Here is a 26384-nt window from a genome sequence, read left to right on the forward strand (position 1 = left end):
TGTGTGTACAAGATAGATGGAGACTGTATTTGTGTGTGAGAGAGAGATTGAGTGAGTGCAAGAGAGATGGAAGCTGTGTGTGTTTGTGTAAGTGAGGGGGAGGAGAGAGAAGCGGAAAAGTTTTTTGTGTGGAAAAAAGTCACACAGAAGTCAGAAAGCATGATTTAGGAATTGAGTGTAAAAAGCCTTATTCTAATCCAGTTACACTCGTGTGCCTATGTGTGTGCATGAGTGGTAGTGGTACTGTGTGTGTGTGTGCGTGTGCATAAGCGGTAGTGTGCACCTGTTTGGGCTGGGTGCTTGTGTGTGTGTGTGTGTGTGTGCGCCTAAGTGGTAGTGTGCACCTCTTTGGGTTGGGTGCTTGTGTGCGTGTGTCCTAAATGCATTGCTAATGGCAAATGTCATTATTTCCCTTCCCCTGTGCTGAATGGATGGGGGCGTACAATGGGCCAGGAGCAAAGCATTATGGGTACTTTCTGTAATTAGTGACCTCCCCTCACCCTGCGGTTTTGGCTTATTATCACTGGTCACATTCCATCCATGCTTAGGTGCACTGAGGCTTACAATCACTAGTTGCACTGTCTCTCTCTCTCTCTCTCTCTCTCTCTCTCTCTCTCTCTCTCTCTTGTTTCTTTCTGTCTGTCTTTCTTTCTCTCTCTCTCTCTCTCTTACACACTCTCTCTCTTTAAATCTGTCTGTCTGTCAACACTTCCTGTCGTCAGCGCATGTTTGGACACACGTCATGAGAGCAGTAATGAGCAGGCCCAAAGTTTTGTGCGGTCAGTGAGTGTCTTCGTGGAGAGTGGAGTGGAGAGGTTGTCCGCTGGTCTAGACAAGGGCAGGCTGGAATTAAGGCCCCCTCCATTGTCTGCTCAAATTACCACTGGAAACTATTTACCAGTCACCTTGACCTTGCTAGTGATGGTGAAATCACTCATTATCCAAGTGGACTTTAAAAAATAAAAAACACACTGCCTTCACAAGTTTGTAAAAGTCTGTATATAGCCCTCCTCCTGGCTGCCTTCACTCCTTCGTTTTCATTAACATTATTATTTTTGGCCTAAATAGTCCAGTTACATAGTCTCTGTCTGTTTTTGGTTTTGGATTTTGTGAAATACATTTCTAAATAAATGCGACTTATAGTCCAGTGCGACTTTATATATGTTTTTTTCCTGTTCATGACGCATTTTTTGACTGATGCGACTTATAGTCCGGAAAATACTGTGCTAATGATGAATGAGATATCTCTGCTGAGTTATACGGAGGAGTCTGTGGTCTTGGCCAGGCGTTGAGGACAAATCCCAGATCAGACATCCCCTCCCTGGTGTCTCCACTGTCCTCTCCTAATTAAAGTTAGGATGGCAGTGAAGCCTCCCACGGATCCCGTGGGTGCGCCCATCGCTCTTGTTTGGTAGAGACATCTCTTCAGACGCGTTTGCACAGACCGACCTGATGAACTTACCTTTGTCTGCAGCACTGGTGGACCGTTGGTCCGACTGGTGATTTGCCTTTCTTCTGAGCCTATTGTGTCTGGTCAAGGAGAAACTTTCTAACTCACTCCACTCTACTTGCACTCGCTGGCGAAAAAAAACAAAAAAACATTGAAAACACATTAAGCCATTAGAGCTGCGCAATGCCACCCCACTCCACCCAACCCCATCCCAGTATCTCTGCTTGATAACGTGTAACCTACTCCGATGAGCTTCCCCTTGAAAACGGAGATTGGAGGGAAAAAAAGAAACGTCGGAATTAAATAACAATCCCATTTTCTCTCCGCGGCTCTCTCCATCAGTCGTGCGCCAAGCCTGGCGTCCAGACTGAGTGAGAAGGATGATTGGATTATGGCGGCAGGGATCGGAAATTGTTCTCAAATCAAACCCGGTGATGAGGGTGGGGGATGCACGCAGTGTTTTTGTGTAAACACACAGTGCTATGTTTCACATTTAAGAATATATTTAGCTATTGACCAGAGAGGCTGGGAGCCTTTGAACGTGATCTTGTTTGTTGGCATGTCTGTCGCTGGGTGTGTGGGTGGTGGTGTGTGTGCGGGAGGGAGGGGGGTTGTGGTTTGTGAGCCTTCAGTTCTACTCCATTTTTCCTCTCTCAGACATCCAAAGTGACAGCCACATGGACCGGCTGCCAAATCTCTGTGTGACCGTTGTCGGAATTGTGCATGACCCGCAGAAAAGGTTGCCCGTAGCCTCAGGGAGGCCTCTAAGAACACTGAAGGGGCCTGCATGTGGGTTCTGTTTTCCAGAACATTCTTTGGAGTGACGAGCCTGCAATTCCATCAGGTGCAAGGCTCGGTCTCCCTGCGTCTATCTTTATCTCAACGTTCCTGCCGCTTATCTCCTCGTCTGTTGTACCACTACTGCTTTATCAGCCTCTAAATCCGCACATTCTTTTGCTCTTTGTAGTACACAAAGTCCCCGAAATCTATGTTTCTGACTTCAGCAAGCTCTCATGGTGAAAACCATGACATGTGTTCTCAAAACGATACAAAAAAAACGTTTCATTTGAAATGAACTTGATGGTGTGATGAACAACTTTTCTTTCTCTCTCAAGCTATGTGAGTTTTAAAAGATGGTAACTAGTGACTCCTGAGCCTCCTTTTCTCCTCCTTTCTCTCCCAAGTGAGGGGAATCTCTGAGGAGGTAGGCTTCATTTCCCCTGAAACGGCCATTAATCACAGTCCCTGACAATCAGTGGAGCCCAACAGGGCCATTACGCGCTAAGAATACGCCACTCAGGCACTGTCAGAAGACCAACAAAAACATGTCTCAGGAAGCAATAGGTTAAGGGTGAGATTTTTGATAAGGTCGTTATGATAACGGCAGCAGCTAGTAATCAGTTAATCAGTAATCAGTTTAGACTGTCTGCGTACTCTGTGTGTGTGTGTGTGTGTGTGTGTGTGTGTGTGCTCAAGAGTTTCCTTGCCTTGGCTGTGTGAGAATGTTTGGCGTCATGCCATCCCCTGCCCCCATTCTGCTAGATCCAGATAAACACTGCCTCGCATACAAAAGGAGGACTCACAGTGCCCGCCTTGCACACACTCAGAGACACTCAGCACACACACACACACACACACACACACACAGGCACACACATACAGAGGGAGAAATGGCCTCAGTTCCTTTATGTGGTGAGAGAGGGCAGAAGTTTGTCTAACACACACACACACACACACACACATATACACAGAGCGAGCGAGCGGGCAAGCAAGAGAGATGTTCTTAGTTCCTTGATGTGGTGAGTGGGCAGAAGTTTGTGTGTGCACCAATGTGAATTTTACACACACACACACACACCCATACCCCTTTACACAGCAGCAGCATTTAGCCCTGTGTGGTTTGTCAGAACATTTCAGAATTAATCCCACTTCCGTTCCTGTGAGTCATTGGAGAGAGAGAGAGAGACCAATTTTGTTTCATGGCATTGGCACTGCTGTCCTTCTGTGTGTTCTATATGCACAAGTGTGTTCACAACTGTGTGTGTGTTTGACTGAGAAACTGAACCGCCACTCGACCCGGCCCATGAATAGCGGCTTCCCAGCTCTCTCCTATGAGCCAGTCTGAACAGAGCTGTGGTGTGGTGTGAATGGAATTCTCTTCGCTGCCACTGAATGTGTGAATGGGCCCACCTAACATGATTATAAATGACACACACACACACTTACTTGCCGCCCACCTACACACACACATGGCCTGCTGTAGTGCCACAACCACAGGCAGTTATAATGAATGTACATATCTCTCTCTATTTTCCTCTTTCAATCTTTCTCTGTGTGTGTGTGTTGATTATGATGATTTATTATACTGAGGTTAGTCATGTTTCATTGGGTGTGTGTGTGTGTGAGAAGTGTTTGTTTGTTTGTTTTTTGATGAATGATGAGTGATCATAACACACTGAGGTTCCTGCTGTAATTTGTACTGAGGTCTGTGGCCTGCTCTGTTTGCCCTGTAGGTGGAGTTCATTGGAATGAGAGAGTGACTCCTCACCCAGTCCAGTCGTCCGGCACACAGAAGGGAGCAGAGGTGACATGCCTCTTTGACGGCAAGTTGGAAACAAATGGTGTGGTGTGTGATGTGGTGTGATGGTGTGTGTGGTGTGGTGTGGTGTGGTGTGGTGTGGTGTGGTGTGGTGTGATCTGATGTGGTGTGGTGTGGTGTGGTGTGGCGTGGCGTGGTGTGATCTGGTGTGGAGTGTGATGTGTGATGTGGTGTGGTGTGATGTGTGTGGTGGGGGCCTGCTGCTGTACCCACCTCAGCTGTTTCCCCAGGCAACACTTTAGAGCTCCCACCAAGGGATTTCTTTAGTTCTTCACCCATCAGTAGTTGTCCACCTCACTCGCAGTCTCGCACGCTCACTCGCAGTCTCGCACGCACGCACGCACCAACACTGCATTCTCAGGGTTGATGGAATATTGAGCAGGCTTTAGTTGGGGGAAAGTGGAACATGTTCACACATTGAGTTAGGTATAGCTTTATAACTGCAGTTTTTAATGTGTGTGTGTGTGTGGCCCCACGGTAGAAAAAAATTCAATCTCTGTTGTTCACTGTGAATAGCTTTTGTGTGTGCAGCCCCTGTGTGCATAATGATTTGGATATATACAGCTGCATGTAGGCATGAAGGTCAATCCAGTTTAAATCACAGTCATCTTTTCCTATTACATATGTCCAATGATGCAATTAATTAAACGTCTAATGTCTGGTCTCGCCCAATCAATTTATGGTTGAAATATGCACAACATGACCTCTTTTTAAATGTATGCAGCTGGAGTCAAAAAGTTTGATTCCGTCTGTTGAACTGGCTGGCTGCCAAAAGAGTAGTCCTGAGGGAGTAGTAAATAGCAAGATCTGACAGCTGTATTGCCTCAGTTGGGAAACTGAAGGTTACCAAATGTGCGCCTGTGTTTTTGGACACTTACAATCTCTGTGTGTGTGTGTGTGTGTGTGTGTGCATGCGTGTGTGCAAAGAGTAATAACTGGTTGGCATCTTGGGATGATCTAAAAAATATGCCATGTTTAATAATGAGGACTGACTCTTTCTCTCTATCTCTCTCTCTCTCTTTCTTTCTTTCTTTCTTTCTTTCTTTCTTTCTTTCTTTCTCTCTCTCTCTCTCTCTCTCTCTCTCTCTCTCTCTCTCTCTCTCTCTCTCTCTCTCTCTCTCACTGTCTCTCTGTATGTGTGTGTGTAGACTCATTGCCATGCCTGGTGGGATGGGGGTTCTTTCCTGTGTGCTGGTATCCTCGCTGCTAGCCACCCTATGGTCCAGTCTGGCGCAGGCCTCTGAGCCCTACCCCACCTTCCGCCGCAACGACACCCTCTTCGAGCACCTGGCGCTGCACCCCAACGCCGCGCTGGGCCGCGTCTACCTGGGTGCCCGCAACCGGCTCTTCCAGCTGTCCGCCGGCCTCTTCCTGGAGGAGGAGGAGACCACGGGGCCCGTGCGGGACAGCCGTGACTGCCTGCCGCCCATCACCGAGCATAACTGCCCGCAGGCGCGGCCCACCAGCAACCACAACAAGCTGCTGCTGGTCGACCCCTTTAGCGAGCAGCTGATCACGTGCGGCAGCGTCAACCAGGGCATCTGTGAGAAGCGCAGTCTGGACTCGGTGCGGAAGCTGCTCTTCACGCCCAGCGGCCGGTGGAAACGCGCTATAGTGCGTGGCGTAATGACTAGCGTGACCCACGGTGGGCCTGGTGGTGGCCGGGGGTCCATCGCGTCCCGGGCGGCAGCCCGTGCTTTTCGTGGGCCGCGGCTTCACCAGCAGCCACCCGCCCATCTCCACGCGCAACCTGGCCTCCGAGCCCATCTTCTCGTACGAGGACACGGCCAAGCTGGCGGTGGCGGGCGCCCTGTCGAAAATGCGACCACCACCCGTGGCGTCGTTGGCGCGCACCGCTGGGCCGCGTCTACTTCCTCTTCTACCGCCGCGACCTCAAGTCGCAGTCGCGAGAGTACCGCACATACGCCTCGCGCATCTGCCTGGACGACTCGGCCTACTACTCGTACGTGGAGGTGCCGCTGAGCTGCCGCTCGGCCGCTGGCAAGAACTACAACCTCCTTCAGGCCATGCGCGTAGGCCTGCCCAGGGCTTCGGGGCAGGGCGGCGGTGCCACGGACTCGCACCTGGGATCGGAGATCCTGCTGGGGGTCTTCTCCACGCGCTCCACCTCGTCCAGCCGACCCAGCGAGGACTCGGCGCTGTGCGTGTTCTCGCTGGACGAGCTGGACCGACGGATCAACGCCACACGGGACCTCTGCTACACGCAGCACGGGCGTGCCGAGAACGGCGCCGAGGCCGCCTACATCGAGTACGACGTCAAGTCCAACTGCGCCAACCTGCCCTCGGTGAGTTCAACTGCCCTCCTCCTCTCCACTACTAGCCGGGGACAGGTTTCCCAAAACCATAGTTTCTAATTAAGCTAGCAACTTTTCCCATTGCCATCCAACTAAGTTGCTAACAGGTTAGCAACTATAGTTTTGAGAAACGCACCCCGGAATAGTAGCACTCAGTTAGGTCACTTCTTATGTGTTTGGTATGCCATTATGAAATGCCAAGCCTGAATAAGGAAATTGCTTTTGGAGGACATCTGTTGGCACTACTAATTGACCCCCGTGTTGCCCGTCAGCTTCTCCCAACCATTTTTGCAGCACAGCGACATATTTTTGCATGACTGATGGTGTAATCGTCATTAATGGCAATAAAAGCCATTTTCATACTGTCTTCTATGAGAGTGCACCAGCAGGTCTGCTTGTGCCGTGATAACGCTGGCGGCTTCCATTAGGCTAACGGCATCAACGCGCCTCTAATCTTTTAGCGTGCAGCAATGTAATCACGTTAGAGAGTAATCAATTAGATCTCCTGTTTGTTGGTCGGACCTTGTTTCTGTGATGTCACAGTCGCTTTGGGAATTTGTCATTGTGAGCATGCAACGGGCACAGATGGGACCAAGGCTGACGACCTGTGTGTGTGTGTGTGTGTGTGTGCGTGTGTGTGGTGACATTGATTTGCCACACATTTAATGATTTCCCCCGGAGACGCCACAGCGCTCCCAGCTGGTGGTTGGCTCCTCGCCCGCAGCCCACCTTTCGCAGATTGGGACAAGACGGCGCGACGCGCTGGCAGTGGGATGGTTAATGGGATTTACCAGAACACAATCAATATTTCAGATTACCCCCTCCCCCATTTACCAGGACAGGACACTTTTAACAAGGGTTGACAAGGACGGATAGTCAGGACAGTAACAGGGTGGGGCAGGGGGTGGGGGGTTGTGGGAAGGTGGTCACAGAGGGGGAGAGAGAGAGAGCGAGAGAGAGGAGATGTGGAGAAGGTAGGAAGAGGTGATGCTGTGTTTGTTGACGTCAACCCCGGGAGTGAACATAGCACGCCTTTGTATAGCTAAGCATGCTCCGTGCTGATGCTGACATGTCCAGACTAGACTCTGGATGAGCTATGTTTACACTATGGGCACTCACACAGACAAATCATAGCTCATGGTGTTCCGTGTTATTCTCAACCAAAAAGCCTGCTTGTGGATCCATAAAAATCCCAAGACAATAGACAAGAGATTTATGATGCCCAGACTAAAACAAACCTCACTTCTAAGTTCCCAGATCACTCTGGGTGATATAAATGATGATGGTCCTTCATAGATGTTCCCAGAGGTTTGGAGCTGTGGAATAACCAAGATGAGTGTTTGGAGAACAATCAGGCGGAATGGACAGAACCCAAAAATATTCAATGTGCTAACTTTCATTATGGCCGTGTTTGTAATAAGATTGTTGATGTTCATCATGAAGGGAACAGAGTCGTTGACGAGTGATTGTGTGTCTGGGCACTTGTGTGAGTGCTGTGTGTCTGCTGGAGTGGAGCACTTTAACAGCCAAAAAATAGAAGCTATGTCAAATCTCCTGAAAGCTTTTAAAGCCTTTGAAAGGGGCTGCCAAATGCCTGCAATACCTCCTCTCTAACTCCATCTCCAACTCACCCAGTTATAAATCTTTCAAATGTGAAAAAAGGGTAAAAGGAAAACAATGAAGAGTCTTTGTTAGAAAGAACCATCTCGGCTTTTTGAAGTTGAAAACACAAGTGTCTACTTGGAAAATGTATTTCAGTTTTCTTGAATTGTCTTCATCTCTTTGTACTATTAGAGTTTAAGCTGCATTTGAAGGTTTATTAATGAGTGATTTTATGTTTACTGACTTCACGACTTGCTGTCTGTCTGGTTTAGAATACCCTTGATGCTTACCCTTGCGGATCAGACCACACCCCTAGTCCAATGGCGAGTCGGGTGCCGGTGGAAGCTGAGCCCATATTGGACAGTCCGTCCGCCCGTCTCACTGCCGTGGCCGTCAGCGTGAGGGCGGGACACACCATCGCCTTCCTGGGAGACTCCAAGGGCAACCTGCACAAGGTGAGGCTGGAGCGTCGATCAGCTGTGTGTACATGCAAACATGCCCGAATGTGTCACTTCACAGCCTAGTCAGACATCCTTTATTAATGAAATGGCTTTGAAGTGAGGCCAGTTTGCAGGCATATTCTCTCTTGTGTACACCTACATACGCACACATGCAGATGCACAGGTATGCAAGCAAACACACACACACACACACACACACACACACACACACACACACACACACACACACATACTTATACCACACACAAGCATGTAGTTTTACCATGTCATTGTTGTTATATTATGGATTGAATGGACATTATTGTTTTATTATTGCTTTTCCCCTCATTTTCATTGATTATTTTATTAGGCTATTGATTGAATTGGTATTGTTGTTTATTATTACTATTCTCCTTATTATATTTGACCAACATTCTAATCTGTTCCCTGTTAAATTTTAAATATTATGTCGCTTTGGACAAAGGCGTCTGCCAAATCCATAACCATAAGCAGAAAGAGAGACAGACAGACACCTTTTCCAACTGCGTCTGATAGCTGTGCATCTGTCAGATGGGTTCATTGGCCTGCGAGCCTTGAACCTCTGCCTCTGCCTGTCTCTGTAAATCAGCCTCAGATCTCTCCCCTCTCATCCCATGCCAGGGGCTCGGGGTCAGGCATAGAGAGAGCTCTGTGCTCAAGAGGAATCAGCCGTGGACCTCCGCAAAAAGCTCCAAGAATATTATTAGGCTCCTAGCCTTGCCAAGACGCTAATCTGTCTACAGAGTCTGCAGTGTGTGTTTGTGTTTGTGTGTTTGTGTGTTTGTGTGTTTGTGTGTGTGTGTGTGTGTGTGTGTGTGTGTGTGTGTGTGTGTGTGTGTGTGTGTGTGTGTGTGTGTGTGTGCATACTTGCGTTTCCCTAACCTGCAAGTACAGGCACAGCACCACTGTCTGTGTAATGGGCTATTATCTGTGACAGACCATTTTAATATGTAATACAAGAAGGGAGGGCATCCATCATGGCTGTTCACTTGTTTTGTTCTCTGTTTAGTTTATCAAGCATGCCTTAGTCATTATTTTTACTCTTGGCTCTCGGAGGCAGTGAGGTCATACACCATACTGACCATGAAACCAGTGCCAGTGTGGAGAGCTGGCTGTCCAGAGATAGTTCATATAAATTGGGTGCTTGTAAAAGGTGTCTGTGTGTGTGTGTGTGGGTGGTGGTGTTTGTCTACATATTGCCAATCATCCACAGAGAGGAGATCAGGATGAATGTCATGACCTAGTATGTCCATAAACAGAGTTCAAACAGAGAGCCATGATGGGACATGCCTCCACCGTCTGTCCAGCGGTAAGGCCACTGCCCGCGCGTGTGCGGGAGCAAACACTGGACAGCTCAGCGGTAGCTCGGGGGCCACTAGCGCTGCGCTAACGTGGTGCTGCGTGATGGATGGACATCTGATGGCCTTTGGGGGCCGCGTGCGCACCCTCCTCTGAGGAAGAGTCTTAAGATGGAGTGACAAACGTCAGATAACGGAAGGACATATTGACGGGCGTCCTTTGAGATGACCTTTCACTAATCCCTCTGTGTTTGTCAGTCTCTTCAAAAGAATGGAGGAAGGACATGAAAACAGGAGAGAATGAAAGGAACGTGACATGGAAGAAAGTTTTAGAAAGATCTGAGATAGTAGTGTGGTGAGAGGGGAGAGGAGAGAGAGAGAAAATATTTTTCTATGCAAAAATATGTCATGCTAATAGCTCTCTTGAATTGAATTGAGAATTGAAGTGTGTGTGTGTGTGTGTGATATATTCAATGATGGACTTTCCTCCGCTGAGTGATCCCATAACAAGGAAAGAAATGAGCCTCTTCGCTCAACAAACAGAAATGACCCAACCAAGACACTCACACCCTTTTGACCATTCGCTCTCGGCATGGGCTGACCGTGTGTGTTACCGATAGCGTCGTCCGGCTGCCCATGACTCGGCTCTTTGTGTGCAAGTGGACCCGGCGCAGCTATCACTCAGTGACATCATAATGGAATCCTGACACAAACACACAGGTCTCCATTGTCGCCATGGAGACGCGCCACACAAGGGCACGGGGCTGTGTGTCACAACCCAGAGGCAAATAGCGCCCTTGTCACTGTCTGACACACACACACACACACACACACACACACACACACACACGGGCCAAGCTGCTGAGATTCACAGCTCTTATATAAATGATCTCCCTTTTTCTCTGTTATGTGTAGACACAACAGCAGAGGATATCCCTCTCAGCTGCATGCAGCCCTATGGGAAGTCTGTGTGTGTGTGTGTGTGTGTGTGTGTGTGTGTGTGTGTCTGTCAGATGGTGAGTTAGTTGGTGAAAGACCCAGTGTTCTGATGATCTTGACTGCATTTACGGGAATGAGGTCCTGCTATGTAGAGCATGGGCAAATATAGAATTTGCTTATAGGAGTCCTATTCAAGTGAGATGCCCTCTCTCCATTTTGGACTGATCTCTCTGGTCTGGTCACAGCTCTCAAAGATTTGGGAATGAATGGACTGTACAATCAACTCTCACTTGAGTACAATAATTCTTTTTGAAAACAGACATTCAAATCAGATTGGTGTTATTTCCACTCATTGGCATATACACATTTGTTGTTGGCAACCACTAATATGATCATGAGGTTTGTGTATCTGTGGCTACTTATCTTGAAAGTATGTTAAAACAGACTGAGTTAACAGACAAAGTTTTGAGGTCATGTTTGCTATTGTTCAATACTCACTGTTATACATGCTGTAAGGCATCGTTTAGTTTTGCATCGTTCAGTTTTGTTGAACTGAGATAATGCTTGAAGGTCTAATGTATCAGTTTGTTTTGCTGTAGCTTGGCATGATGACATATTGGTGTTTCAGTGCATGTGTAGCACTCAAGAGCCTTCGCTTGTGTTCGCCCTGCTCTGATGTCATTGTTTTTATAAGGAACGGCTTTCTACTCTAAATCCAGTTCTAAGCTCTCTTCCACCACCGTGCTGTACACATCCAGACAGTGAAATAAACACAGAGTTAAATTTAGCCATGAGAAATAACTACTGGGCTAAATTATATTCTTATTGGTGTCTGTTACATAAGGACTTGAAACCCTACAGGTCTTCTGAAGGTTTGAGGTGTATTTTGGACACAAATATGGCACGCACACACACATGCTCTCGCAGACACACACACGCACATATGAAAACATCCACGTCTTCCAAACAAAATGTAGTTCACAGCATGGGAAAGGAGTTTCACTGTGGCAAGTGGGTCTGATTATTTTTTTTTTCTCTTGTTCATTTCCTCTGATGTGTTAAGTTTCTACATCAGCTAGTATGCATTCCCACTCATTCATCCTTTCATTTAACCTTTTCACATGCCATTTGAAGATTACTATCTCAAGATTAGTTTATTGCTGCACCTCATTATTCTTGTATAAGAGAGTAGAAATCTTGGGCTCTGGCCCCTCAACACTGCTGCAATATATAATAATAATAATAATAATAATAATAATAATAATAATAATAATAATAATAATAATAAAAATATGTGATAATATCTGTGATTGAGTGAATGTAGTGTGGAGGGTCCAGTGAAAGACATGGTTTTGCGATGTAAGATTGCAGCTGTCTCACTGACCTTATTAGTTGTGTCTGGATTACAGCTTTGCCAACCAAACATTTAGCTGTAATTGCCAGTAATGACACATGTCAGAAAGAGACTAGCCGGGGGCGTTGAACCTAAAAACATCTGGTGCGGACCGACCTAATGTCTGAGGATGACCAGCAGTCCCAATGCTGACTAGGAAGTTTATACTGTAATCACATGAGGTTTATTTCTGTTGATTCTCTGTATTTTCTTAATCTCTCTCTCCTTTCTTTCTCTCTCTCCCTCCCTCCATCTCCCCTCTTTTCCTCTCCCCCTTCTGTGTGTGTGTGTGTGTGTGTGTGCACACTTGCCTGCCTGTGTGTGTGTGTGTGTGTGTGTGTGCCTGCCTGCCTGCCTGCCTGTCTGTGTCTGTCTCTGTGTGTGTGCGCGTGCCCAGGTGTTCCTGGGCCCGAATGGTGAGGTGGAGGAGTACGCAGTCATCAGTATCCAGCCCAATGTCCCCATCAGCAGCGAGCTCATACTGGACCAGTCCGAGGAGAACCTCTACGTCATGACCCACACCATGGTAACACATACATACATACATACATACATACATACATACATACATACACACACACACAAACAAAAGCAGACGCAGATGCAAATGATGTATTGAAGTCGAGAGTGTTGGGTGTGACACAGACACACATATTGTATTGGAGTGGAGAGTGTTGGATGTGACGGGCTCTGTTTGTGTTGTGGTCTAGTTGGAGAAGAGGCCCGTAGCAGAGTGCCATCAGCACACAGACTGCCAGTCCTGCCTATTCGCCCACGATCCGTACTGTGGCTGGTGTGTACTGGAGGGAAGGTGAGTAAAACACACACACACACGCATACACACACACACTCATACATGATAAAGTATGAAATTATAATAAATCGAGCCTCCTTTTTGTTACAGCTGTTCTGTGGCAAATTGGACAAATCTTAGTACCTTTTCCCAGCAGTATATCTTTAACGGCATTGGATTTGTCTGGTTTTGATTATTAATGCTTATGGAGATCTGAGTCTAAGCAACTGTGTGTCTCTCTGTGTGTGTGTGTGTGTGTGTGTCTGTGTCTCTGTGTGTGTGTGTGCATCTGTGTGTGGCGTGTGTCTCTGTGTGTGTGTGTGTGTGTGTCGCAGGTGTGGCCAGCGTACAGAGTGTGCACGTGGGGCACAGGAGGGCCAGTGGCTGTGGAGCTTTGATATGGAGCAGCAGTGCCTGAGTGTCCAGACCCTTCAACCCTCCAACATCAGCCGCGAGGAGAAGAGGACTGTACGTATACACGCACATACATACACACACACACACACACACACACACACACACACACACACACACACACACACACACACACACACACACACACACACACACACACAGAACAGCTGCACAGATGCACACATATATATGCACTCCCATAGTCCTATGTGGATGGTTACGTCTGCACACAGACATGCACGCTCGCACATCCTCACACCTTTGAAAGCCCCGGCGTGTCCTGACACAGTCCAACAGCTGCGGAGTAACGACAATGGGCTATACACTGACCCTTTTCAGTGTTGGGAAAGTGAAGAATTCTCATACACAGAAACACACACACACGCGCACAAATTGACAAACTTACACACATGGATGGACGGACATACACACACACACAAACTGACAAACTTACACACATGGATGGATGGACACACACACACACACACACACACACACACAGTCTGCCCCATCCTCCTGATGTGTTGTGGTGTTCCCTGCACAGGCGTGGGCAGCTCTTCTCCTTCACATCTCATGTATTCACTGTTCAACTCAGACCCATAAATAACAGCCCCGTGTCTTACTTTACTCTTTTTTTACGCCGGGCTCCGTCAGCGATGCGGACGATTCCCGGGCCCCGACTGCACCGCGTGAAGCCTCTGCTTGTTTTTCTAGAAGGCTAATGAGGCGGGGGGGGCGGCGGGTGGGCGGCGGCGGCGCATGATGACTATCAGGCTGCTACGAGTCCGTCCAACAGGAGGAGGGAAAAAAAGAATCCGCACCATAAATCAGACGTTTGTTGAAATGGCTGCAGATGACAGCTCCGATAATGTGCAGACTGAGATTTATTGTATTAATGTAGAGATCTCTGGGAGGGTGTTGAGGAGCAAATGGTGGTTGAAGGGGAGTGTGTGTGTGTGTGTGTGTGTGTGTGGGTGGTTCAGGCAGTCATCATGGACAATCCTTACATTCTTTCCTATCTAACCCATCACAGTTCCAATTCTTGGAAATCACCCCTGGAGGTCTGCCATTTTGTAGTGCTGCTTTTCGTCTTAGTCTCTCTCTCTGACACACACTCTCTCTCTCTGTCTCGCTCTCCTCTTCTCCTTCTTGCAGCTCTCTCTGTCCATCCCTGGTCTTCCTCGTCTGGAGCTGGGCGAGTCCTACTCCTGCTACTTCGAGGAGAACTCCAGCCCCGCCACCATCACAGACGAGGGCATCACCTGCTCCTCGCCCGATGCCAGCAAGGTGCCCGCTGTGCCCCCACGACAAGGTGAGCATCACAAGCACACACACACACACACACACACACACACACACACACACACACACACACACACACACACACACACACACACAAAACACACACAAACACTCCAGTGCATTAACAGAGTCCCATGTGCTCTGAACTTCCATAAAGCATTCCATTGCTTGACCCATATTTGTTTAGTTACATTTGGAGCATTTGTGCTCAGGGCTATACTGGATGAGGGTGTGTGTGAGACTGTGTGTGTTTGTGTGCGTGCGTGTGTGTCGTTTAAATAATTGGGGGCTGATTAGGAGGTTATGCCCCAGGCTCTTGCTGTGAGGAGGACTATGTGGGGACACAAGTAGACAGTGGAGGCAGATTGACAAGATCTGCGCTAGAGCTGTATGTTTTGACATGCCTCATTGTGTCCAAGGGCTTGGGGGCATTCTTCTAAATTTGTGTTTATTTGTGTGTGTGTGTGTGTGTGTGTGTGTGTGTGTGTGGAGTGGGGGCGTGTGTGTGTTTGTTAGAGGGCTCACAGAGATTGAGCAGATCTTAGCCGTCTTCAGAGCCCAGATGGACTCTATTATGTCTGTCATGTTTTGACTCCCAGTTTTAAAGGGCTTTCGCTTACACACACACACACAGACACACATTCTCCACTTCCCGTGGAGTTGTGTTTTGAAGATCCTGCTGCTCTTGGAAGAGAAGGGACCGTTACTGGAGCTGCTTGGGTCCCACAGTAATAGCAGCGATAAGCCTCCGTAAATATTTTTAGACCAACTGATAAAGGCAGCAGCAGGCCAGAACAGAAGATGCTAACCTGGCGCCCATGCAGACGGCCTCGCTTAAGCCTTCTCTTTCTTCTTTTCTTTACTTTCTCATGCATCTGCTTCTCTCTCTCTCTCTCTCTCTCTCTCTCTCTCTCTCTCTCTCTCTCTCTCTCTCACTCACACAGATTTTGTCACGGTCACCCTATCGGTGCGTTTCGGGGATGTGGTGGTCACCTCCAAGGAGTTCACCTTTTATGACTGCAAGGCTGTCAAAGAGCTGTCTGGAAGTATGCCGTGAGTACCCACACACACACAGACACAGACAGACAGACACAGACACACACACCCTTATCACCATATTCACTCACCTGTCACAGCACTCCCTCGTTCATCTCGTCCTCTCACATGTGGTCTGCTCACTCTTTAATGGCACTGTAGAGAATCTGGTGAGAAACATGGCGTTTAATAACTTCACTGAAGTTAAACTCCCACTGAGGCCACTCAACCAGATCAGGAGAGGACGCCCATTGCCAGGTGGTGGTGAAATACGAGGTGATTTGAAGCTCTCGGCTCCATAAAGCGATTTCATTAGCTTCAGTTTATCCTCCTCTTTCACTCTCGCCATCTCTGGAGTCCTGGAGACGCATGGCATTCTTCCCTCCCCATTCCTGTTCTTTTTCACTCTGACTTCTGAGAGTTTTGCTCCCTATAGTATTTCACTGGTGACAGGCAGACTGTTACCTTCAGCCGAACGTGGCAGATTTTTGGCTGCCGTTTCCCCTGTCTGGCTGCCTGTCTCTGGGTGGTCTTGGTGTGAGAGCCCTTTGAAAACATCCCCTGCTTTGCACATTGAGATCTGACCTAGCTTTGCCCCCTAACCCCCCTCCACACACACACACACACACCATACCCCCCAGCTCCAGCAGTGGTTGGACTCTGTCAGGTCTTGGGAAGGACTCTGTGAGTGAGTCCAGGGGAGGTCCATTGCTGTGTGTCTCGCTGGAGTGACATGGCTGGGTCAGGGTCATCTCTCCCTGGTGGCCTCTTCCTCCAGACTGTTCTCCCTCTTCTACTACTTCTCCCCCTCATCTCCTCTCCTCTCCCTCTCTCCCTCAATCAGTCCAGTGGAGGCCAGTGTGTGTCCATGCTTGCACACTATTGACAGACAGTGTATACCTCAGTGCCCAACACAGGGACTAGCGATTTGGTTCTGACCAATAGTTATTTCTCAATCTCAATTCAATTCAATTTAATTCAATGATGCTTCACCTCACTGTGTGTTCACTGTGTGCTGAGTGTGTTTCACTAATTCACGGTTTGGGATAAATGCAGAGACCAAATTTCCCTCACGGGATCAAAAGAGTATATATACTTATGAGCTTTATTGGCATGACTATAAGCGTTACAATGTTGCCAAAGCAGTAGTTACATCAAAAGAATTAGCAATTAATAGTAATAATAATAACAATTGACATGGACTATGGAGAATAATAACAAATAATAGAACATTAGAGCACGCACACACACACACACAATCTCACTCCCATCTCTGTCTCCTACTCCCCTCTTGTAACTCTCAACTGTCCTGTCCACACAGGCCACAATTCCACCAAAAATACTTCCATACTTGTATAGAAAAAAATACTTATAAACTTATGTATAAAAATATACTTATCCTTAATTATTTATAAAAACACATGAGTTCCTCTATGTGCCACACTATTTTCTTATTGCTATAGAAATCAATAACAATTTCCAGTTTTCATTTGTTTTCTGTGAGCTGTTGCGCTGTCTCTGTCCTGCTGTTTGCTACGACCTGCCCCCTCACTGTCCATCTCTGATGGCGTCTGACCGGCCGCTTCCTTCTCTCTGTCCCCAGTTGCCGTGGCTGCGTGCTGAGTCGCTGGAGGTGTAACTGGTGTGTCCATCAGCACGTCTGCACACACAAGCCCTCCTGTGACCAAGGACTCATAATTTACAATGAACATGTGAGTGACTGCAGTAGCCATGGATATTGTAGATGGACGTGTGTGTGTGTGCGTGTGTGCGCACGCGCGCGCAAGTGCTTGCGCTGTCAATAGTGAGTAGGCATGGTAAGTCAATTAGCTGTTTTAATTGGGTGGAACCTGCTTTGTTGTGCCTGAATATGTGCGTTGATTCAATCAGAGTCCTAGCTTAACCTGATTTTTTGATCCAAGGTTTAGGTTGTGTTCACTCATTGTCTGCCACACTGACCTCACCAATGTGATTGATCACCATCTTCATGATGTGTGACAGAGCCGTGTGCCGTGTGTGTGTGCGTGTGCCGTGTGTGTGTGCATGCGTGCGTGCCTATGTGTTCATCCATATTCATTTCCACCCCAGTTCCCATAATGCATTGGTGTGTCATCTGGTTTGCATTAATATTAATACTGCCAGTGTTTGTTTATGTGTTTTAAGTTTTGATTTCAGTTGTTTAGTTTTATTTTCATTTTGCTTTTATGTTTTCTCTTGTGTCCCTCTCCACCCCCCTCCCCCTCCTGCCTTCCTGCGTGGTTCCTCTCCCCTTTCCCAGTTCATAGCCCCCACCTCAGTACTGCCAACGAGCCAGCTGGTTACGGTCACCATCCCCACCACCACCCTGACCACCCCAGCCCCAACCACCAAGGCCCCCACCAAGCCCCCAACAACCCCCGCCCCAACTACAACCACCACTACAACAACTACTACTACTACTACTACTACTACCATTCCTACTACTGAAGCTCCAACCACCACCACCACCACCACCACCACCACTGAAGCTACAACCACCCCTGAGCCAACCACCACCATGCTGGAACCCACCACGCCGCTCCGCACCACCGCAGCCACGACGCAGGAGCCCACGTTGGCCCCCACCACCACCGAGGCCCCGGTGCCCGCGGCAGACCCGACCACCTCGCTGCTACCCGATGCCGAGACGGTGGCCGTTCTGGAGGAGACCACCTCAGAGGAGCTGGTGCTGGAGACCGAAGCCGAGGCCGAGGCGCAGAGCGAGACTGACGTTGCCGTGGTGACTGTGGCCGACCTGCAGGTAGTCGTCGTGGAGACGGATGCGCCGCCGGTCACTGAGAGGCAGCAGGTGATTGCTGAGGAGGAGGAGGATGCTGAGGTGCCCCTCGCAGTGCCGAACGCCCCATCACCACCACCACCACCATCTCTGGAGGAGCCGGGGGTGGAGATGCTGGCTTTCCCCAGCAGCCAGTCTCCAGAAGGGGGGGAGGCCCCCACCGATGCCCCCATGGAGACCTCCCAGGAGAGCCCCATCCTCCCAGACCTGGAGCCCACGCAACTCCAGCCCGACACGGGCACCGACGCCCCAGAGGAGGACGGCACCACCACGGCTGACCCGGAAGTAGTCCAGTGGCCCGGGGAGGAAGTGGTGGCAGCGGAAGAGGAAGGGGATGAGGCGGCGTTGAGCAGGGCCGAGAACGACACCGCCACCTTCTCGGCGGCCACCATGCTGTCTGGCGACGGCGAGGCAGAGCCTGGCGCTCCCGCCTACATGCAGCTCCTGGACGCCGACTCTGAGCTGGACTACCAGTACGACATGGCCGACGGGGCTTACCTGCCGGTGAGTCCAGACCCTCTTGGGAGTGCGTGGCTGACCAGGCCGCCCAGGTCACTCTGACGGACCCCCCTCCTCAGCCTCTTCTACAGTACTTAGAGCAGTCTGTCCTCTCACCTCACCTCTCCTCTCCTCTCTGTGTTAGTTTCAATTTAGTTTTCCTTTCAGTTGAGTTACACCCCCTTAATAACCTGGAAAAACAACTACATACCGTAGTTGTTTTGGTCTTCGTGTTATTTAAGTTCAGCTATTCTTTAACAGACCATTTGCAGCGGTTTTTCATCTCAGGCTTAAATTTACTTTACTAATGACACATTGTGGAGAATTGAGAGAAGCCAATTGTGTTCAGTGTGTGTGTGTGTGTGTGTGTGTGTGTGTGTGTGCGCGCACGCATGCGTTTGCGCACATTCTGAGTGCATACTCAATGTATGTCTGATTGCACTGAGCTCTTCTCCAAAATATCTTCAAGATAAGCCCAGCTTTGGAACAGGTGAGGTGTGTGTGTGTGTGTATGCGCGCACGTAACCTCAGATCTCATGATTAGGATGATGAGGGCTGATTCTTGGTGTGTGTTACCAGTACGTCCAGAGTGATGAGGGTGTATTTTCAATATACGTCTAACGTTGCTCAGTTTCATGAGGGGCTGAGAGTCTGGTGAGGGCCCATTTGAAGTGTGTGTGTGTGTGTGTATCTAATCCTGCTGTGTGTGTGTTCAGGGAGATGAAGGCTCTGTGTTTAGCTTGGGGGCGTCGGCATGTCCATGTGTGGAGAAGGTTCAGGGCTCCTCCCTGCTGCCTGTGCAGGTGGATCGGAAGATCACACTACAGGCTCGCAACTTGCACCTCTACCAGGTACAACACACACACACACACACACACACACACTACAGGCCCATAACATGCACCTGTACCAAGTACAACGCACACGCACACACACACACACACGCACGCACACACACATAGAAAAGCATACTTTTTTACACATATACGCACACACACAAAACACAAACATACAGTACATTCGTATAGAAACTTGCTTCATCAGAGCCTGAAAATAGAATCAGTGTTTGGGTAAAATCAACACCAAAAAATCTGTTTGTCTTTGTGAAGGACCGTGAGCTGGAGTATGAGTGTGTACTAGTGATCGAGGGCCGGACAGTCATGGTGGACGCCTATGTGGAGAGCGATGATTCAGACCCTGAGGTGTTTGACATCACCTGCCAGCTTCACAAGGTAAACATGTCCACTGGGACAGTGTGTAACAGCAGCAATGAATAGACTGTAAAAATGGCTCCTTGACTGACCTCTGTGTTGTCTTTGTGTCTGGCCTTAGTACTCGTACGCAGCTCCCGTGGAGGAGTACAACGCCATGGTGTACGTCAAGAGGAGAAACACCTTTCACGTGGACAGTGCACAAGACCTCTACGGTAAGACAACCCCTCCCCAACACACACACACACACACACACACACACACACACACACACACACACACACACACACACACACCTGGACTTACTCTGTCAGAACTGTATACCCTTCAAGCAGTGAGGAAATGGGTTTGGTAGCATATCTTGTTGTGGTTGGCCATTTGGACTTTGGTTTGGAAGGAACTGATGAAATGGTGCCTCGGAGCAGGGAAAGCAGTGGAGTGATTTTTCTTTCTTCCCCTGTACTCCATTACGCCAGACTTCATCAGAAACTTGTTCTTTTCTGGCAACTTTTTCCCCGTGCGCATCCCAATCTAGAGTGGGTTGCGTATGAGTTTGATCAGGGACACATGATGACACACATGAAACAGCAGCACACAGCTGGTGCAGGCAGGACAGCTGGATTTCCGCCTCTCGGCCGCTGCGTGCTGTTTGTCTTTCTGCGCACACATGTGGTATCTATTTACACTCCGCAGCAAGTTCTACTGCAGCCCCAGGCCCGGCAGCTCTGTGTGTGTGTGTGTGTGTGTGTGTGCGCTTGTGTGTGTGTGTGTGTGTGCGTGTGCGCGCTTGTGTGTGTGCGCGCTTGTGTGTGTGTGCGCTTGTGTGTGTGTGTGCGCTTGTGTGTGTGTGCGCTTGTGTGTGTGTGTGCGCTTGTGTGTGTGTGCGCTTGTGTGTGTGTGCGCTTGTGTGTGTGCTTGTTTGTGTGGGTGTGTGTGTGTCAATCTGTGTGCCTGTGTGTTCAAATCCATGTCTGCTTTTGGACATGTGGGTGTTTGTGAGTGATTGTGATGTGACAAGTTTATGGGTCAGTATTTTCACTTCACAGAGCACTACCGTCTCCCAAAAGTAGTAATTCTTCGTATGTGTCACAGTAAAATTGTCCAAAGGCTAACGCACTGACGGAGTAAACAGATTGGTTCATTTGTAGCGCTGCCAAGCTCAGAAGTAGCTTTGAGGTTCATCTTGCAAACCAGTAACTCATAAAGGCGAAAATAACACTTGTGTCAAAAGTTCTAAATCAGGGCAATGTTCTTGTTTGCTTGCTTTGTTGGAACTGTGTTTGCTAGTTGTGTGCTGTTTCATTTGCTCCGCTGAACTATGTTGCCCCTGTTGCAGTCACTGGTGTTGGACTGCATCTATGTTTTGTGTGTGTTAGAGTGAAACTGTACCTGTACCTGTTTTTAATTTGACACCTGTATGTTGTACATTGGAAGGATTATTGTCCACCTATACTTGTGTGTATTGTGTGTTTGCATGGTTATTGTACTCTTAAGGGCCGTTCATACCAAGATTGATAAATAAATTGTTGCAGCTAATATGAATTATTACAACGTCCACACATAAACTATATCACTTACGACATGAAGAACGATATCGTCTGGGATCACTTTCAGAGCGATTTTGAGCACGATAAAAAGCTGATAGCCAATCAGAATCCATCAAATTTCAGACATCAAACTTCATCAACTTAAGGAGAGACTTTCCTTATTCCTTATCGTTGGTCAGTGTGGACGCTCATGTTGTTATGGTTACAATTATCTTTGTAGTTATCATTCCTGGTGTGAACAGCCCTTTATACCTGTGTGTGTGTTGGAGCGATGGTGTTCACCCGTTCGTGCGTGTGTGTTGTGTGTTTCAGTGACTCTCTACAACTGCTCAGTGGGCCGTTCGGACTGTAGCCGATGCCACACGGCGGAGCCGCGCTACGGCTGTGTGTGGTGCGGTGGCGCCCACTCCAAGTGCGTCTACGCCGGCTCCTGCCACCAGTCCGTGGAGAACACCTGCCCCGCGCCTGTCATCCATTTTGTGAGTCTTACCGCAATATGAGACATGCCAACCTGACACCTATGGCAGAGAATGGCTGTGTGTGTGTGTGTGTGTGTGTGTGTGTGTGTGTGTGTGTGTGTGTGTGTTTTGCATGAACAATCTGCTAACACTTTACTTGGATAGTCAACCTACCAAGATTTTACATGGCTAGCTTGTTGAAAATCAAGTTCAATCTTTAAATTGTTGTTGTTGTGCAATTGTTATACTTTAACCATACAATTGTTGTGCAATTGTTAATACTTTAACCAAAACCTAAATAGTTGTTGTTAGAGTGTTTAGTTTGTTTACAATCTGAGCTTCAGTCATTGGTGTAACTGGCTGATGGTCTTCACGATGACGTTGTGTTCTTGTCCTGCAGATTGAGCCTCTCTCCGGGCTGGTTGAGGGCGGCACCGTGGTAACCATCACCGGCTCCAACCTGGGCCAGAAGGCACAGGACATCCAGGGCTCGGTCAGGGTGGCCGGTGTGCCGTGCGAGGTCATTCCCCACCTCTACGAGATCTCCTCCAGGTAAAACGCCTGGTTGATACTGAGCATTCTAAAACGTAGATCAAGACCAAAAGATCATTTCAATGCAGTTTGTTTTTTCATTGAAAAAAGTTTGTAGTCTACAACTAAACTCAATCAGTGTATGCAAAATTGACTGTAAATATTGTTGAAGGGACGTGCACATTCTCAGCCCCAGATGTTTGCTCCAGGAGTTGTTTACTCTATGCAGCGTCTACACAGTTGTGATTGCTCGGCACAATGGCAGTAGCCAAAATTGGGACAGAGGGGGATCAAGTTCACAATGAATTGATAGATAAATATCCTGTGGATTTAACACAGGATTAACTCTGGGACACCTGCTATTGTGATGTTTGGAGTATTATTATTATTATTATTATTATTATTATTATTATTATTATTATTATTACAGGGATTGCGTGTATGTAATGTGCGTGTTCTCCGCCATGTAGGATTGTGTGTCGGACCAAAGCCAGCGTGGAGGAGAAGTCTGGCCACGTGCAGGTGGAAGTGAGCGGGGGAGGCAATGGTCTGTCCAGCCAGCGCTTCAGCTACCAGGTGAGAGAGCACCACACAGCGCCACACATCACCCAGGAACACTATGGAATTGGGATATGGAATTGTGGGATTGGATTAAGACTTGTTAATAAAGGAAGAGGAGGATGGATTACACATAGCATGGGTCACTGGTATTCTGCCACACACACACACACACACACACACACACACACACACACACACATGCACATACACACCGGGACAACCGCAATGTTTGTAAAGATAAAAAAAGGGTCTATTCAAAGTCCCTTTAAAGACCATTTTCTACCACTGAGAGACTCTGCTACTACTGTGATGATCAACTAATGTACTTATTTTTTCCCTCTGTTTTGTACCTCTGCCCATCATCTCTCTCGCTCTTGCTCTCCCCCCCCCCTCTCTCTCTCTCCCTTTAAATTGTTGTTGTTTGTTCTCCCCCCCCCCCCCCCCTCTCTCTCTGTCTCAGGACCCCCTGGTGACAGAAGTGGCTCCTCGGCGGGGTCCCATAGCGGGGGGCACGTCTCTGACGCTGTCAGGCCGGAACTTGCTGACGGGGCGGGCCAGTGAGATCAGCGTGCTGGTGGGCAGCGTGCCCTGCACCATGTGAGTCAATCATATACATACACACACAGTCCTCAGACATACTCACTCACTCTCACTCTCTCTCTTTCCCTTCCTTCCTGTTTCTTTATCTGTTAACCTCTTTCTTCTCTCTTCCTTTCTCTTTCCTTCTCTCTTTCTTTCTTCCATCCTTGCTCTCTTTCTCCACCTCTCTCTTTCAATTCAATTCAGTTCAATTCAATAAAGCTGTATTGGCATGACCATTCAGAAAGGAAGTGTTGGGAAAGCATAGCGTATAAAGGCATATTCTCTCTCTCTCTGTGTGTGTGTGTGTGCGCGTGTTCAGTGTGGGGAAGGTTCAGGAGGCCTCCATAGAGTGTGTGACTAACAGCAGTGCCAGTATCGGGGAGCACAGGGTGACTGTGCGCTATGGCAGCAGTGAGCGCCATCTCCATGGAACCATGTATCACTACACTTCCAACCCCAACATCACACGTGCCCTCCCCTCCAAGAGCTTCCTCAGGTGTGTGTGTGTGTGTGTGTGTGGCTGTTATGTGTGTGAGAGAAAAGTTTATGTGCAATAAAGATTGAAATTTTTTCTTTTGCTCAATTCTAATGAAGAGTTGAGCTTTATTTGTACACAAATGATAACCACACTGAATAAAAGAGCTGAAGTCATTCTTGCTGCCAGTTGCGCTTATATAATCATGATTGTGAGATGGTGTTTGAGTTTCCCAGTTCCTGTGCCTGTGTCTGTGTCTGTGTGTGCATGTGATATGTGTTGTGTCTTGATGTCTGTACTGCTCACCCACCCCCACCCCCCCACCCCACAGTGGTGGCCGAGTGATCTATGTGAATGGCCATAACCTCGATGTGGTCCAGGAGCCTCGTATGATGGTCACAGTGTACCCTGCAGAGTCCAGCCCGGACAGGAAGAGGAAAAGGAGGAGCAGGAAGAGTGGCCACTCCGCGGGCCTCCTCGGCCCGGTCCAGGAGGACAGCCTGCTGGGAAGGCACAGACGGATCGTCCCAGAACCCGACTGCCCCAAAGGCGTGCTCTGCTCTGCGAAAAAGGTGAGCCTCTGCTTGACCAGTGAGCTGATGCTGTGATGGCCTAATTATGGCAGTACAGTAATTACAGTTTATAATGTACAAGACTGAAGATGGCTTATTCATAAAACATTGGCCACTGGAGCGTTCCGCCATGTTTGTAGGTATTGCCGTATAAGAAGTTGCAGTTATAGCACTTTTCAAGGCACCCAAAGCACTTTACAGTGAAGGAGGAACCTCATTAACCACCACTAAACCAATGTGGAGTCATGGTGGTGTTCCATAGAGGTCTGGTTGCAGAAAATCATTGGTTCACATACACTGAGACACAGTAAAATTATGCTCAATGTTGTCTGCCAATGACAGATTTCATTACTGTTAATGAGATTCAACTTACTCATATGCTTTATTCTTTTTTGTGCCTCTTGTACATCTCTCTCTCTCTCTGTCTGTCTCTCTCTCTCTCTCTATCTCTCTCTCTCTCTCACCGTTAGTACGTGGAGCGCTGCGAACCGAACACCACGTCGCTGCTCCTGTGCCGGACCCCGGCGGTGGACATTTACGCCCTTGACGGACAGGTGCAGGTGGAGTTCCTGCTGGACAACCTGCGCTTCGACTTCCAGGCCGTGATGCTGACGCCGTTCGTGTACGAGCTCAACGCCACCCTGCGGCACCTTAACCAGCACGACCCCAGCAAGCCCTTCCGCTACAAGCCCGGCAGTGTCATCTCCGTAGAGGTCAGTACTGAGGGGGAGGAGGCTTGCGGAGGGACGGATGACCCTGGTCAGCGGGATTAAAAAGGCATCTAGGAACGGACTGCACACAATGTAAAATGTGTTTTCTAGCTGCTTTTTACAGAGGGGTCATCAAGCTATTATCAGACATAATTGAATCTAATGTACAGTATGTATTGTGTGTACTTGCAAATGTAGGACTCTCTCCATTTTAATGCACATTTGTCAATGGAAGCATTTCAAACTATAAACACAGTAAACATTGCTTCATCTTTCTCTTACTATGTACAGTATACTGCTCTATGTGTACTGTTATTATTAATTGTTCTAATGTTATGAATTAGACAAAGTGCTTTGGACAAAGTGTCCGCTTAGTACCATAAACACGAGTATCTTTACGCCGTGTTTTTAGGGGGAGAATTTGGACCTGGCCATCTTTAAGGAAGAGGTGGTGGCGATGATAGGGGAGGGGGTGTGTGCGGTCAAGACCCTGACCCAGAACCACCTGTACTGTGAGCCGCCGCCCCAGCAGCCTTCTCCAGGGCCCGGCAGGAGGCGGGACGGCGCCGACGCCCTGCCAGAGTTCACAGTGAGTCCCGCTTATCTCTCCGTATCAATAAAGTATCTGTCTGTCTGTCTGTCTATCCATTGATCCATCCACACTCACACAAACTGCTAAACAGAACATACATTTTGGACATTTCTGTCCATTGTCTGTGATCCCCACTCTAACTCTAATACACCCTACACACACACACACACACACACACACACACACACACACACACACACACACACACACACA

The 26384-nt window shown here is 48.4% G+C and overlaps 1 protein-coding gene across 1 annotated transcript in view; it reads left to right on the top strand.

Moving 5' to 3' along the window:
- The window catches only part of plxnb1b (plexin b1b), an 84833-nt gene that overhangs the window by 48984 nt on the left and 9465 nt on the right, over nucleotides 1-26384 (top strand). Inside the window, 23 exon segments of the mRNA XM_048254249.1 lie at nucleotides 3964-4053; nucleotides 5198-5690; nucleotides 5692-5904; nucleotides 5906-6355; nucleotides 8239-8421; nucleotides 12473-12601; nucleotides 12786-12886; nucleotides 13204-13336; nucleotides 14438-14594; nucleotides 15529-15637; nucleotides 17223-17331; nucleotides 17898-18938; nucleotides 19649-19783; nucleotides 20042-20164; nucleotides 20265-20358; nucleotides 22003-22169; nucleotides 22549-22700; nucleotides 23150-23255; nucleotides 23701-23837; nucleotides 24142-24318; nucleotides 24629-24869; nucleotides 25340-25582; nucleotides 25992-26168. Coding sequence (XP_048110206.1) covers nucleotides 5208-5690; nucleotides 5692-5904; nucleotides 5906-6355; nucleotides 8239-8421; nucleotides 12473-12601; nucleotides 12786-12886; nucleotides 13204-13336; nucleotides 14438-14594; nucleotides 15529-15637; nucleotides 17223-17331; nucleotides 17898-18938; nucleotides 19649-19783; nucleotides 20042-20164; nucleotides 20265-20358; nucleotides 22003-22169; nucleotides 22549-22700; nucleotides 23150-23255; nucleotides 23701-23837; nucleotides 24142-24318; nucleotides 24629-24869; nucleotides 25340-25582; nucleotides 25992-26168 — 4860 coding nt within the window. The 5' untranslated portion in view covers nucleotides 3964-4053; nucleotides 5198-5207.

The sequence above is a fragment of the Alosa alosa genome, chromosome 10 (genome assembly GCF_017589495.1).
Source record: "Alosa alosa isolate M-15738 ecotype Scorff River chromosome 10, AALO_Geno_1.1, whole genome shotgun sequence".
In the NCBI taxonomy this organism is placed as follows: domain Eukaryota; kingdom Metazoa; phylum Chordata; class Actinopteri; order Clupeiformes; family Clupeidae; genus Alosa; species Alosa alosa.